Source organism: Anomalospiza imberbis, chromosome 20 (assembly GCF_031753505.1).
Source record: "Anomalospiza imberbis isolate Cuckoo-Finch-1a 21T00152 chromosome 20, ASM3175350v1, whole genome shotgun sequence".
NCBI lineage: Eukaryota > Metazoa > Chordata > Aves > Passeriformes > Viduidae > Anomalospiza > Anomalospiza imberbis.
Window position 1 is genome coordinate 10,180,188 of NC_089700.1, and position 14,677 is coordinate 10,194,864.

General features: G+C 44.9%; 1 protein-coding gene and 1 long non-coding RNA gene across 3 annotated transcripts in view; one reads left to right on the top strand and one right to left on the bottom strand.

Moving 5' to 3' along the window:
• Nucleotides 1-14,671, top strand: VEZF1 (vascular endothelial zinc finger 1). Of its 2 annotated transcripts, XM_068210726.1 has the most exons (7): nt 1-178; nt 5,472-6,169; nt 6,899-6,962; nt 7,939-8,122; nt 9,562-9,783; nt 11,834-11,878; nt 12,222-14,671. In XM_068210726.1, the coding sequence occupies exons 1-7, from the start codon at nt 146-148 to the stop codon at nt 12,647-12,649; spliced, it is 1,674 nt and encodes a 557-aa protein (XP_068066827.1). In that variant the 5' UTR covers nt 1-145; the 3' UTR covers nt 12,650-14,671. The 2 variants fall into 2 exon arrangements, with proteins under 2 accessions (XP_068066827.1, XP_068066828.1); XM_068210727.1 differs by lacking the exon at nt 11,834-11,878.
• LOC137485943 (uncharacterized) overlaps nt 13,164-14,677 on the bottom strand; it is a 6,001-nt gene continuing 4,487 nt past the window's right edge. Inside the window, exon 2 of the long non-coding RNA XR_011005506.1 lies at nt 13,164-14,412. This is a non-coding gene — a long non-coding RNA (uncharacterized lncRNA). The remainder of the gene's footprint in view (nt 14,413-14,677) is intronic.

A 14,677-nucleotide genomic window follows, 5' to 3' on the forward strand; every position in this document is an offset into this window, starting at 1 on the left:
CCGCTCGGCGCTGCCATGTTGAGCCGCCGCCGCCGCCGCCGCTTTGTTGTCGGCTCCATGTAGCTGCGGCCCGGGGGAGGGAGCGACGGGGGGACCGCCCGCCGCAGCCGCCGCCGCCGCCGCCCGGGGCCGCGCCGCCCCCGCCATGGAGGCCAACTGGACCGCGTTCCTCTTTCAGGTGAGGCCCCGCGGCGGCGGCGCTGCCCGCGCCCCCCCTCTCTCCCTCCCTCCCTCACGGCCGCGGCCCCGCCGGTCCCCGCCGGGCCGGGCTGTCACTCAGCGCGGCCGCCCGGCCCCCGCCCGCCCCCGGCCCGGCCCGGCCCGGCCCGACCCGGCCCGCCGGGCAGCGCCTCACCGGCCCCGCGGCTCCGCTTCTCCCTCCTTCCCTCCTGCACTTTCTCCCTCCGCCGCCGCCCCGCAGCGCGCTCCCTTCCCGCTTTCATTACAAACCACCGATATTCATATTTATATTTTATTTTTATTTTTCCCCCCGCGAAACATGAGATCGCGCTTTTTTTTTTTTTTTTTTTTTGGTGTTTGCTTGTTTTGCTCTCCCCCCTCGTCCAAAGAGACAAACAACAACAGAAAAAAAAAAAACCACGAACAAAAAAAAAAAAAAAAAAACCAACCCCAAGCTTCCACCGGGCTCCAACAAAACCCCGATGGAACAAACGCCGTGTCTGGGAGAATAAATTAATCCCTCTTTAAACAGCCTGACTCAGGGCCGGCTGACGAGGGAGCTTGTTTTCTTTTAAAATAGGACGCGAACGGGCCGGATTTCTGTAAAAACTGGCGAAATCCTAACGGGAATGGGGAGGAATAGGGACGGTGGAGCGTGCAACCCCTCCCTTTGCCAACTGAGTCACAATTTTCCCCCTTTCTGTCGGTGAAAGACTGACTTAAAAACACCGCTGTTTATGTAATTCCGAAGAAAATCCAATGTACCAGAAAAAAAACCCTAAAAAAAAAAAAAATCTTTGCCTGGCTTTTGTGAGCCTCGTGAGCCCTTTCTCAGCAGATTGTTTTCTCCTGGATTTTTTTTTTTCTTTTTCCTTTTTTTTTTTTTTTTTTTTTTTGAGCTGGAAAACATAAAATGTGTGATTGCAGCAGCAGCAGCGGAGAAAAAAAAAAAAAAAAAAAAGCGCCCAGCACATCACCTTTCTCAAGGTAAAATAATCCTCTTTGCACGTTCCCGGTGGCGGCCGCTCGCTTCCTCGCTGTCCTCCTCGGAATTAAACCCAGACCCAACCCGTGACACGAGTTTGAAAACCTGAGTTGAATGAATAAATCCGCCAAGAGGCGAGCACCATTCCTTTAGGGAGAAAAAATTCGTCCCTTGCAAGTACCAAGGGATGAGTCACTCGCTCGGGTTCTCTGCCTCGGAAAACACGCCGGGAATGTTCCGGGGAGCCGGTACCGGGAGCTGGGCGCTGGGTTTTCCGCCTTTTCGTGATGGATGCGGGCGATGCCATCGAGTTTGGCTGAGGTCTGGTGAATTATTTCTCACTCTAGTGGGCAGTTGTGATTCGCACGTAGGGAACTTCACGCTAAGAAGTTAATCTCCTTAGTTGAGGGCCATCTCCCTCCGAGCCGGGGCTGCTTTAGTGCCTTGCTGCCTCCCAGCTGAGCGTTTTCCAGGGGAAATTTTTCCTAGGCTGGCAGGACTGTATTGCAGCAGGCTGAGAAATGCCAAGTAATGCTTCAAGTACGTGTCCAGCTCCTCGCTGCTCGTCCGTGCTTTTCTGAAGGTGCTGAGTTTTGAAGTAGTGATGTCACACGCTGATTTAGGAGTCAGCTTTGCTGCTTTTAATTAAGGAGTCAGCAGTTCACTTTCTGAAAGTGCGACTCGGAAGCATCTTCATTAAACTGTGACGTGGAAATTTTCCTCTGATTTTTTTTTCCCTCTCTAAATAATAAAGCTTTCAGAGCTCATAATAAATGCTGGGTTTTGTTTCTTGAGTTGTTTTGTTAGAATCAATGATTTGGGGTGCGAGCGTGCCGATGCACCCAGCAGAAAGCAGCACTGAGGTAGTCCTGATGTGACTTTCATTTTTCTTCTTCCCATTCTCACAGTAGCACATCAGCCCCGATCCAGCTGATTAGTTAAAGGTAGTTAAAAAGCCTGTCCCCGGTGTCAGTTAAATAACAAATGGAAGTGACTGAATATTCACACTCGTTCTTCCTGGGGGGAGTGTTAAACCAAGTGTGCATTCCAGCTGGGACAGGATTCCTAAGGGACAGCTTGATACGTGGAATAGAAAGTTGTAATTTTTAGCCAAATGTTTTTAGAGGAGGTTTCGAAGTCTTAATTTTAGTCCTGTAGCAGTGGGCTGTGCGACTGTAAACCGTTCTTCCAAATAACGTTGTTTGATTGTTTTTAGGTGGCATTTTGATGAATTGTGTCCCTTTCTAAAGAAACAATCGTGCTACTGAATAAGCAGTTCTTGTTTGGATCTTCTTAGTCCCCAGAATGCATAGTTGGAAAACCACTTTTAAGATGTGCTTGGGAAGCGAAAGTTGTATCTGTTAATGTGAGGAGGACTCATCCATCAGATGGAGTGTTCAAGATATGACTCATGCTAATTTGTTGCTTTCACATTAAGGCTGAAGCACAAAAATATTTTAGCCTGTGGCACTGGGAGTTCACAGTGCCACATCCTACACTGTGGGTCATGAATTGCAGGGTTTTTTGTTTACTGCCCCCCCAGGAGAGAAGGAATTAGTGACAGAACAAGGGGATTTTGCAGGAGAGCCTGTCCCAGGCCATCAAAATATCTCCAAAATGTTGACTTGACTTGACGTTAATGCTGGGTCAAGTAAAACCCTGGTCTGAGCCTGCATAACTGTGCCTGCCAGAGGCGTGCAGCAGGTGCTGGCTTCCCTTCTCCAGCGGGGAGTTAAAAAAAAATGCTGCCTGATCCTTTTTTAAAAGGCTTTAACGGCCCTTGGAAACTGAGGAACACGGCTGGTGGCAGAGGGGCTGCTGTGAATAATGCTGGCTCCCTCGGAACCAACATAAGCAGACTTACATAAGCAGCAGCTCCACAGCCTGTAGCTTGATGAATATACATTGTTTTATGTTCACTGTCTCCATCAGATCTGTAGGAATAAGTGCATCATTACCTTGAAGTGCTGACGATTCTTTGAGGCTTAAAAATATCCATAAACTGCCTAAGTTTGAACCTTGTCCAAAGGATTTGGGCTCTCCATTATCCGATCTGCTAGGTCTGCCTTTGAAATTGTATCTCTGGAGCTATCATTAGGTGCTCTGCAGTGTCTTCTGGTGCAGTTTAACAGCATTGTTTAATGCCGATTTGAAGTTGTAAAACATTTCAGATTTTTTTAAAGTTAAAATTGTGTTGAAGTGCACAACTTGCTCAATATTGTGCTGTCGGTGTGTATCATGCAAACTCATATTTTCATGCAATGTAGAAGTGTCAAAACATTTTTCAAAACGTGGAAAATAAATGGTTGAAAATCCACAATTGTCACTGAAGTGAGGGAAAAGTTTAATGGAGCTGCTGGGGCTTGTGCCGTGCCCTGATTTAGCAGCGTCGCCTCCAGGAGAGTTCTGGATGCAGCTCTTCAGCAATCGCTCCCTGAAATAAAGCAGCCCCTCGGGCTGTTGTTTGAGGTGGCTGCTGTGGGCAGGCAGGTGTGCTAATATCCAGCCTACCTGTTGCATCCCGAGCTTCGGCACAGACGGATCTAAAAAGCAGATACAGATGGACAGCCTGGCCTGGCTCCTAATGATTCCTGCAAGTTTTGTCTCCTGTTAGTGTCCGGAGTCCAGGCTTTCTCCTGTGAGCTGTTTTCCTGTCAGATAGGCTTGGAGTGTTTGGGAGCTTGTATTCTTTCCCACGTGGGTTAGTGTTGGTATCCACCCATGGCTTTCATCCAAAGATCACCAGCATCACGCTCCCAAAAAGTGAGATTGGAGTGATGCAGGAGCTGCCCCACAGCAAGGGAGAGATGCTCTGAGGGGGGCTGTGGTCCCTGCCGCGATCCAGGCAGGCAAAGCAGCCAGGATACAACTGGGAAAAAGGCCCAAAGTGAGCTTCTAGAAATACTGGCTTGTCCAAAGGATGTGTTGAAATGGATTCCCATGGGAAGAGCATTAGCCTGAGCGCGCCTCCCGGTACTGTCCACCCCAGCAGATGTAAAAGTAGACAGGTCAGGGTCGTGCACTGCCACAGTGTTTTATTCAGCTCTCACAGCTTTGAGTCATGTTATTTTGTGAGGAAAACCATAGGAAAGGAGTCCTGGAAGGCTGCAATACCGATCTAGTGGGAATGCAAGTTTCCCCAAACTCAGCTTCGGGCCTGGCACGCTGCGTTAATAACGAGCCTGATTTAAAACTGGTCTGATGAGACCGAGGCACATCTTGAATACAGATGCACTTAAACTGGCTTAAGGTGCTGGAGTGATTTATTTTAATGCTCCATTAGGCTGAATTGGTCTGTGTGGTTTCTAAACCACATTAAAATTGTATCTGCCAGGGTTTGTCCCAGTCTGAGTGGATGAGTTTTAATAACAGTGTTTCTGCCTTAGAATAACCACGCGTGGTGCAGCACAGCCCGTGGCAGGCAGGCTGCAGCTCAGCTGAGCGGTGTTGGCTGCGGGCCCCCCCTTCCCTTCCCTGTAGCTTCTGCCACAGATTCTGTAGTTCAAAGTTAGTTGGTATTGGCTGCTTTCAAACAGCTTTCAGGGTTTATTCCCAACAGTCCTGAACCGTGTTCTCCAGCATCTCTAGTTGTCTCCCAGTGTGTATCGATCAGCTTCTCTTCCCAGCACAAAGTAGCTGCTGACGAAGAGAAAAAGGCCGTGCCGCTACTCTTGTTAGTTCCAGACGCAGAGAGCACAGTGGCCAGTGGATAAATGCATCAGGAACCTGCTAAATATAGAGATGTGGCTTTAGACAGCTCCCGATTCCAGTTGCTTTGGTTTCAGTGCTGGCACAGGGGCATGAACACACTGTTTAAATAAGACGCCTTATCGCATCCTGGCTCTCTGTGGCTGCGGTTCAATTCTCAGTGTGCACTAAGCTCGGCTTAAAGGTGGGGCCTTATTTTGCAACTCCTGTCAGTACCTTCCTCCTCTCCCGAGATAGTCCTGATGTGCCATCTGATACGATCATTAGCAAAATGAGTTATCTGTTATGTAAAGATGAAATGCTGTTATTAAAAGATCTGACAAGCACCTAGTTGTCTTCCATAAAAAGTTGCCCTCCAGAAACTTAATAATTCCTTGATTGTTGTGCCGTGTCCTACACTTACCACAGGATCTGCACAGCCTGGGCATTTACAGCGTGAGCGGTTTATCTCGTCCAAAACCAGCATTATGTAACCTTCCCCTGTTGTTCCTTCCATGCCTTTTGGTCTAGAATGTGCTTCACTGTCATTTGTAAATGTTCTCATCGTGCCAGAGCGAGCACCCATCAAGAGAATTTAAGTGTGAATGTTTGGTTTTAGGCACACGAAGCCTCCCATCACCAACAGCAGGCAGCACAGAACAGTTTGTTGCCTCTCCTGAGCTCTGCTGTTGAGCCGCCCGATCAGAAGCCGATTCTGCCCTTACCAATAACGCAGAAACCTCAGCCTGCATCAGAAACATTAAAGGATGCTATTGTTGGGATTAAAAAGGAAAAACCTAAAACCTCCTTTGTGTGCACTTACTGCAGCAAAGCTTTCAGGGACAGCTACCATTTGAGGCGTCACGAGTCCTGCCACACAGGGATAAAGTTAGTGTCACGGCCAAAGAAAACTCCCACCACAATGGTGCCCCTTATCTCGACCATCGCTGGTGACAACAGCCGGAGTTCACTGGTTTCGACTATCGCAGGCATCCTGTCCACAGTCACTACGTCTTCCTCTGCCACCAACCCCAGCAGCAGCGCCGGCGCCACGGCCATGGCAGTGACGCAGACGGTGAAGAAGCCCAGCAAGCCCGTGAAGAAGAACCACGCTTGTGAGATGTGTGGAAAGGCCTTCAGGGACGTCTACCACCTCAACCGGCACAAGCTGTCCCACTCCGACGAGAAACCCTTCGAATGTCCCATTTGCAATCAGCGCTTCAAGAGAAAGGATCGCATGACCTACCACGTGAGGTCTCACGAAGGTGGCATCACGAAACCCTACACCTGCGGTGTTTGTGGAAAAGGCTTCTCAAGGTACCATGTGGCAAATCCCAGGCATGCTCCGCTATTGGCTCTTCATGGGCAAGAGGGGTTAAGCTCTGTGGTAGTGAGGAGCTGGGAGAACCAAACTTCTGAGGAGGTTGGTGAGGGGATAAAGAGACTTGTCTGCAGTTAGCGTGGGGGAGTCTCCATCTGAGCAAGGTTAGCAGTGGCCAGAAGTGGTCACTTTTTTAGGAGAGTGGTTTGAAATGGTTTCTTGACCTCATCCAGGTCCCATAAGGTGTGTGTCTGTGTCACTGGGGGTGGGCACAGAGCCCCTTCACCAGCCTTTGCCACGGTCTGTGACCAAATGGGCCAGGGCAGGGAAGCTGTCACCTGGTCTTACAGCAGGGTGGAGGGCACTGACAGAGCTCAGGGGGAGCTTGCACTGCTGCCGGCTCTGTTTGTACCTGTGCTTGCAACAGAGAAAACTTCAACCTTTAGAGCTGTTGCGCTCTCACCTTTACACAAGGTGTGACCAAACGTGCCATTTTCAGGTGTGTGAGGAGAACAGAGTTAAGTTTTAAACTGCAGGTTGGTTTCAAGCTGTGAGGTGTTGCAGGTGAAGCCCCTGGTAGGTGAGGGGAAGGGATTTATCCTGGCTGTCAGAGGGATGGGGGCTGCAGGGAGCGACCAGCGCGGTGTCAGCACTGCTAGCCAAGGTGTCCTGCTTCTGTGTTTGTAACAGTGTGCGCTTTTCTCCTGTTCCTCTCTTTCTTGCAGGCCTGATCATTTAAGCTGTCACGTTAAACATGTTCACTCAACAGAGAGACCCTTCAAATGCCAAGTAAGGGCTAAAATGGTTTATTAAGAACAATACCTTATTGTGACAGTAGTACTCAGGTGAATCTTTCCAGAACTGTATTTACTCCTGGACTTTTGAAAAGCAAGTTTAGGAGTAAAGCCACATTTTCCACCACACCACAGTGCTGGAGTTCTGGTGGAACTTTAAAAAGATGCCATGGTTGCTTTTTTAGGAAGATTAGAGGCTTTTTTGCTTTCTTGGAGAACAGCATAGTTGCTCTGTTTTACCATATGCTTAACGTAGTAGTAGGATTGTAGCAGCATCCTCAGCTTAGTGCTCATTTCTGGGGTAATGTGTGCATTGTGTTTCTCAGCATGTTCAAATCAAATGTCTTTCTCAGCACATCTATTTAAAATGGGTCAAATGGTTGATTGTGGATCTGTTATTTTGCTGGAAGGGAAAAGCAAGTTGTCCTAACTTGATGACCGAGTCTAGGAGAAATAATTTGATTGCTCTTGAACAATTAACTGTTTTGCTTGGAATATCCATGCTTATTCCAACCTGTTTTAGTGACTCATCTTATTAAATAAAAGCCTTGGGTAAAAAAAATAGTGTTAGGAAAAGGTTTTGTTTCCTTGTTCTGGATGGGAGCAGAAGTAATTGAGCAGTGTAAGGTACCAAGTTCATATTTGTACAGTAAAATTACATTAGAAACCAACTTTGCCTATTGTAGGTGGTTTTTATAAGCATTGGTGGGTAAGGCAACCCGCTGTTTTCAGAAAGTGCAAGCAGTATAGAATATCATTTTTGTCCTGATTGTCTCAGAAGCGAATTCCATTCTCAGTCTCTGCTGAGTAGTTTGATTTTTGTTTCTCTATAAATACAGGTAAAACTTAAACTTGTCAATGCACTTAGGATACTGTTAGGACCTGCAAGGTAACGTGGGCTCGCAGTGGGCCTGCAGGTGATGCTGTGCTGCTCTGTCTGCACCTCAAGTGTTACTTTGTTCTCCATCCAGACGTGCACTGCTGCCTTTGCCACCAAAGACAGACTGCGGACACACATGGTGCGCCATGAAGGAAAGGTATCGTGTAATATCTGTGGTAAACTTCTGAGTGCAGCATATATCACCAGCCACTTAAAGACACACGGGCAGAGCCAAAGTATCAACTGTAATACCTGTAAACAAGGCATCAATAAAAGTAGGTGAACGTTTTACAAACATTTCTAATAACAATGTGTTTGCCAAGGGAATTGCCTTTGATGACGTTAAAATTCAGCTATGTGTCTGTCAGTCTGGGTGGTCACACCTCTTAAAAGTAGATCTTTAGTAACGGAATGTGCTTCAGCTCAAGAATTGGCATGTGTGGAGTTGTTTGCTGCAAGACTGTGCTCTCATCCCCTGGGAATGCCCTGCAGTTCATGACAGTGACCCATCTCTTGAAGAAGAGAGTTCCCAAGTTTTCTCACCTTTTAAGTTCAGTGCTACTTCCTGAACTGTGCAGGTCTAAAAGTCCAACAGATAGTCTGGAGATTTTAGACTATTTAAGAACTGCTAAGATTTGCCAGGTTTCAGGTCTGAAGCCTCATCCAAAGCTCATCAAAATCAGGGGAACGATTTCTCTGCTTTCTCTGAGCTTTGACCCTGGGGCTCAGTGTTTCCTCCCTCAGGCAGTATCTGACAAGAAAAGGATTTAAATCCAGCCCTGATAGGTTTTGGGCATTAATGGCATCTGACTGGTGTTGTGCAGGAGGTCAGATGAGATGTTTGTAATAGCTCCTTCTAGACTTAAACTCTGGACCTGGGAATGTCTAGCAAGCAAATGAAGACTTGACTTTCAAATTTTCCCTATTAAAATACCTGTAACTTAAGTTAACCCTGTATGGTTAGTAGTATAAAATGGGTTTTCAGAGGAATAAAGAGGCAGAAGTAAGGAATGTCTTTGGAAACTTTATCCTTAAAGCCTTTAAACTGTATTAATTTACAACATCTTTGCAGTTCCTGTTACTTCTGGATAATTTAAAGGTACTGGGAATGTCTGAAATGCCTGATTGTTGAGCTTAGTAGGAAATTTGGATGTGAAGTGTTTTTCAAGGTACGGGGTTACAACTCTGGCTTCCCTAGCCAGTTTGGTGGTGCTAAGCCAGTTCACATGAGGCATTTTGAGCAGTTGTTAGAGGTGGAAATGATGAGCTGTACTGTGGCCAGAGAATAGTGACAGGCTGTTCTCTGATGTAAACTGAAATTTTTAAGTTATACTTGCAATAAAAAGTAAAAAGGCCTTATTTATTTTTCATTTTTAAGCTGTAGCTAAAGTTTAGAAAAAGTGGATTCAGTTTGAGTTCTAGAGACTAACTGGAGTATTTAATTTCATTATTCCTAAATACAAACTACATACTGACAAAAGTCTGATTTTGCCACTTAAAGTAGATGTTCTTGAGTTATGTTTTGGTTTTTTGCTCTTGGAAAAGTAGTTGTATGAAGCACAGAATTAATGATACTGTTTTAAACACCTCTGTGATTTTGTTCTTGGAATCCTGTGAGATTCCTCATGCTCTTTGTAGAAGTTGCCTTTGTGATCTCAGCAGAAAACAGAGTAACTTTTCAAGGTGAATTTGTGTTCTTACTTGATTGGCATAGCATGCATGAGTGAAGAGACCAGCAACCAGAAACAGCAACAGCAGCAGCAACAGCAGCAGCAACAACAACAGCAGCAGCAGCAGCAGCAGCAGCAACAACAGCAGCAACAGCAGCAGCAGCAGCAGCAACAGCAGCAGCAGCAGCAACACGTAACAAGTTGGCCTGGAAAGCAGGTAGAGACCCTGAGATTGTGGGAAGAGGCCGTCAAAGCCAGGAAGAAAGGTAAAACAAACCAATATTGACGTGGTGGGGTTTGTGAGATAGAGGAGCTCACAGTCATACAGGGAGTTCAAGGTGTCAGGAAGGATGTCTTACATGACAGTTTCATTCTTAGAAGTCTTAGCTAAGAGAGAACAGGAGGAAACAAGCCCCAGAGTAGGGTGTGTTAAATGACCTGCTCATGACTTGCTCCCTTGGTCTCTGTGCCTGCCTGTGTCCCTAGAGCCATCAGTCAGAGAGGGGAGCTTGTGTGTGCTCCAAGCAGGGGTGTGGGCTTTGACTTGCATGTGGCTTTTAGCTGTGCTTGTGCTTGTTTGCCCTGCTCACCTGTGTGCACTCTGCCCTTGCATCAGCACCAGGGCACACGTGTGTGCTTTCTGTGTCCTGTTCACCCTGTCTCCCCCAATTGACTCCATCTGCTCTATCATCATGTAACTGTCTTTGCATGACATTTTCTAGACCTCAGAGAACTTTCTCTCTCTGTCTCTCTCTCTGTTGCTTTGTTTCATTACAAAATGAGGTAATCAGTGATCCTGTTTCTCATCAGTTGTGGCTCACAGCTTACCTCTGCCTGTGCTGCTGCTGTAATTGAAGTGGGATTGCTGTTGTTGGTCATTGTGTCACTTTGTAGGGAGCAGATTGCTTCAGTTTAGTGGTTTTAGCATACAGTAGTTTAAATTCTCCCATTACTGCTGCTTATTTGTTTCACAACAGTTTGATTATTAATGCCCATCATGTGACTTCATGGATTACATGTTTTAGAAGTTCTTAATGACCACTGCTTACTGTTTTTCACTGGCTGTTTTTAGGAATGTTTTTGACTCACCTTATTTCTTCCTTTTCTCTCAACCTTCCTTTCAGTTCTTCAGTCTGATTTTGTTTTCTAGGTTCTTGTTTGTGTTTTAGGCTGCTTGCTTCCTTTCCCCTTGTTATGCCAGTAATTGAATTCTGTGATCAGACAGTGCAGAAACAGCTTATTAATGTTAAAATGCAGTGATAACAGAAACATTACATATCATCAGGCCACTAAGTAGATAAAGCAAATGACGTTGGATTTAGAAAATCACTGAAAATTACTTTCTGCTTGTTCTTTCCTATGTCTGGTTTCCTTTTCCTTTCTTATTGAGAGTGTTGAGTATGCTTTAACAGAACAGTGGTGTGGGGCAGGAGGGGGGTGAGGGAGGCGGGTGGGTAACAGTGGTGTCACATGGGTGCTTTTAGCTTAACTGGGCAAGGGGCATGGGTGGGATGTGTCCTTGGGTGTGACTGTGCTTGAAGGTGAAGTTAGACCAGTCAGTGCCATGCTTGAGCTGCTCTTCCCATGCTGGTTCTCCTGTGCTAGTTCCACTTGTGGTGGCTTTACAACACTAGATGGGATTTTTTTTTTTTTTTGGTCTAGTACAATTTATTTTCACAATTTTTTTTTTTTTTTTTTTTACTCTTTCCCTTCCTCTCCACCCCTCCTAGCTATGGACTTTGAAGAACCAACAGTAACCCTTGAATGGGGCTAATGTTGCTTTCAAAGTTATATTTGTATTGCCCCAGAGGCAAAGTGGACTCTTTGCTCCTGGCTTACCTCTGACACGTGGGTGTAACTGAGCTTGGGGTCCTGCCCTGCAAATGTGGAAGCAGACACGGTTTAGTAACGTTGATGCAGAGTGTATTTTCCCTGGTTTCTTTAGCAGCCAGCCCTTCCCCGTCCCCTGCTCCCGGAGCCTCCCGGTGTGGGTAGCCGGCAGGTGGTGCTGATGGATGTGGAGTGATTCCCGTCCCCCGCCCCGGCCTCCTGGGTCTCCCCTGCTCTGCACTTCAGTCCTGCTTGCTGCAAACCCCACCAAACCCCCCCAAACCAACATGGTGTGGAGCTGGAGCTATGTGAAAGCTGAGGAGCTGATGGGGGTTGAGGGATGTGCTGCTGGGGTAGCCTTGAAGTTGAGGTACTGTGAGCAGTGGAGCAGTTTAGTAGCAATAATTAAGACTGAAATAAGCAGGTAAATATTGAAACGAGCTTTGCTTATCAGTCCCTAATAATGACTTTTTAAAACCTTCACAGAATGTCAGTTCACCTTTGAGAAGGCTATAGAGTACGTACCATTCGGTATGTACACTCTCCTCTATTTCTACTGTTCCTCTTGGGAGGATTTTTTTGATTGTACAGTACTGTTTTTATGAACATGGAAAAACCCTCTTGCTAAGACAACCTCACTTGACTTCTCAGGAAAAAAAAAAAAATTACCTGCATGAGAGTTTGTATTTCCTGTAGGCTATAGAATGTTAACAGTTTTAACTTACTAATAATACCTAAAGAAAAGTATTCCAGAATTTGTACCTGTTCTTGTTCGGTTTTTGGGTTTTTTTGTTTTGTTTTGTTTTGTTTAAATCTTGTCCATGGTTTTTTTATGTGTTAAAAACTTTTTGTCTTTTTTATGTCTCATTTTTAGAAGCTGCTAACTTGTGCCAAACCTCCACTGCTGCTACTACGCCTGTGACTCTTACTACTCCATTCAATATAACGTCCTCTGTGGCTTCTGGGACTATCACAAACCCAGTCACAGTGGCAGCTGCAATGAGCATGAGAAGTCCAGTAAATGTATCAAGTGCAGTTAATATATCCAGTCCGATGAACTTAGGGCATCCTGTAACTATAACCAGTCCTCTGTCCATGACCTCTCCATTAACGCTCACCACCCCGGTGAACCTGCCCACCCCGGTAACCGCTCCAGTGAACATAGCGCACCCCGTCACCATCACGTCCCCCATGAACCTGCCCACCCCCATGACGCTGGCTGGTCCCCTCAACATAGCCATGAGACCAGTGGAGAGCATGCCTTTCCTGCCCCAGGCCTTGCCCACCTCTCCTCCCTGGTAAACAAGTTCTAAACAGTATTAAAAAGGATTAAAATGGAATCCTTACCAGCAGTTCTTTTTTGGGTTTTGTTTGGTTGGGTTTTTTTTTTTGTTTTGTTTTGTTTTGTTTTGTTCTGTTGGGTTTTTTGTTTTGTTTTGTTTTAGTTAATAATAAATTCAGGCTAAGACACTGGGGCAACACCATCAGAGACCACAGTAGCATCTTCCCCTTGATTTGGCTCACATGGTTCAGGCTTGAGTTTCACTGGAGCACTTCATTTAAAGTAAGTTTTACATTGTAGCTGACTGATGCTGAATTAGAGCAGATACTTATTTTCCAGAGTTAAAAAAAGGAAAAAAACAAAAAAAAAAGGTAATTAAAAAAAAAACAGTTTTATGTTTTATCCCCTCAAATTATAACTTAGAAAATTATTTTAATCTAAACACTAGCGAAGACCCCTCTGTATCTGTGACAGGGTGGATGGCTCATTTTAACCTGCCAGGCAAGTCCACTGTTTCTGAGCTAGTGTAGAACCTTTTGTCTGTGTTGATGGTTTTTTGCTTTTTTTGTTTTTTTTTTTTTTTAATTAGTAAATGCATTACAATGTTGTCATTTAAAAAAAAAATGCATTTTTTGAGAAAATATGCATTTTACCTTTGGGAATATGGTAATTTCAGGCAGCATTCCCTATGGGAAAGGTGATACCAGCTCTGATATGCAAAGCATATGATAACTTATCATTCTAACTTCAACATATAATAGGGATTGTGACCTGATATTTGGAGATGTAAATATTACCCAACATATTACCCTAAGGGAATAGAGCATTGTAGTCAACATTTTTTTAAAAAAAAACCTGTTATTGTTTGGTGAGAAACAGCCATGGCTGACAGAAGAGGAGTCGAAATGTATGTAAACATGGTCTCTGAACAGTCAGACCCCCATGGGACTCTTATCTAGGAGCAAAAGGAGTGCTTGGAACTTAAGGAAAATTGCTTTAAGCTGGAAGATTCTGGAGGCCCTGGGTGTGATTTTTATGCCCTCTGCCTCCCAGTCAGAGCCTGCTGGTGTTTCAGCAGGGGACAGACGTGTTAGTTGTTCACTAGAAGTTTTGTCTTATATTAAATTGTATACAGTTTTTATTCTAACCACTAACTAGGTAGGATGCCCCTCCAGGACAAGCAGAGAGCATCTTTTAATTTCTCCCCTATTTCTTAATCAAGTGTTGTGCAAATCTGTTCAACTTTGTAAATATTTGCAAACATCATCATTTTTACGTTATTCTTCTATTGTGTTAACACATTTCTATCAGTTTGTGGGAGTTCTGGGGTGCTGAGCTGTCCAGCCCAGAACTGCTCATAAATGGTCACACATGTTTAAGCTACATGTGCTTTTTTTTCTTAACCTGTTTATCTGTACATAAAGTAGAAAGCAAAGTCTAGGGAAACAGATATACTTTTTAGACTATCATGTCACATATTCACATTTTTAAAACTTTGTTTAAAAAAAAAACAAACCACCCTAAACCCAACCTCTACATTAAATAAAAAAAAAAAAAGAGGAAAAAAAAAAAGAAATTACAGTTGAGATGTTTTTATCTTAATGAAGTTGAGAGCTCTGGAGATTAGCGTGTGCATTTTCACAGAGTGCTAGCAGGACTGACCAGTCACACTGGACTGCTTCCGTTCCTCCCCGGCCGTGTCCGTGCGAGCAGTGATTGCCAGGCTGCTGGCTCAGGTGACAGGTATCTGTATCCTTACGTGAAACTGTTCTAGGGGCTTGGACTACATAGTAAAACAAAAACAAACAAAAAAAAAATAGAGCTTAGTGTAAAATAATTTTATAAATGATCTTTTGTACTTTAGGACATCAAATTGTACAACTTTTGTATATATAAAAGCTTAGGAACTTTCTGTTTAGCAGAAAGGAAACACATTCCTACACTTTTAATGTATATGTTTGTTATAATGTCCATGTAAACATATGCCCTATGTTTGTGCCTTTTAATTAGTTTGTCTCAATAAACAAAAATGTAGAGAAGAATATGTA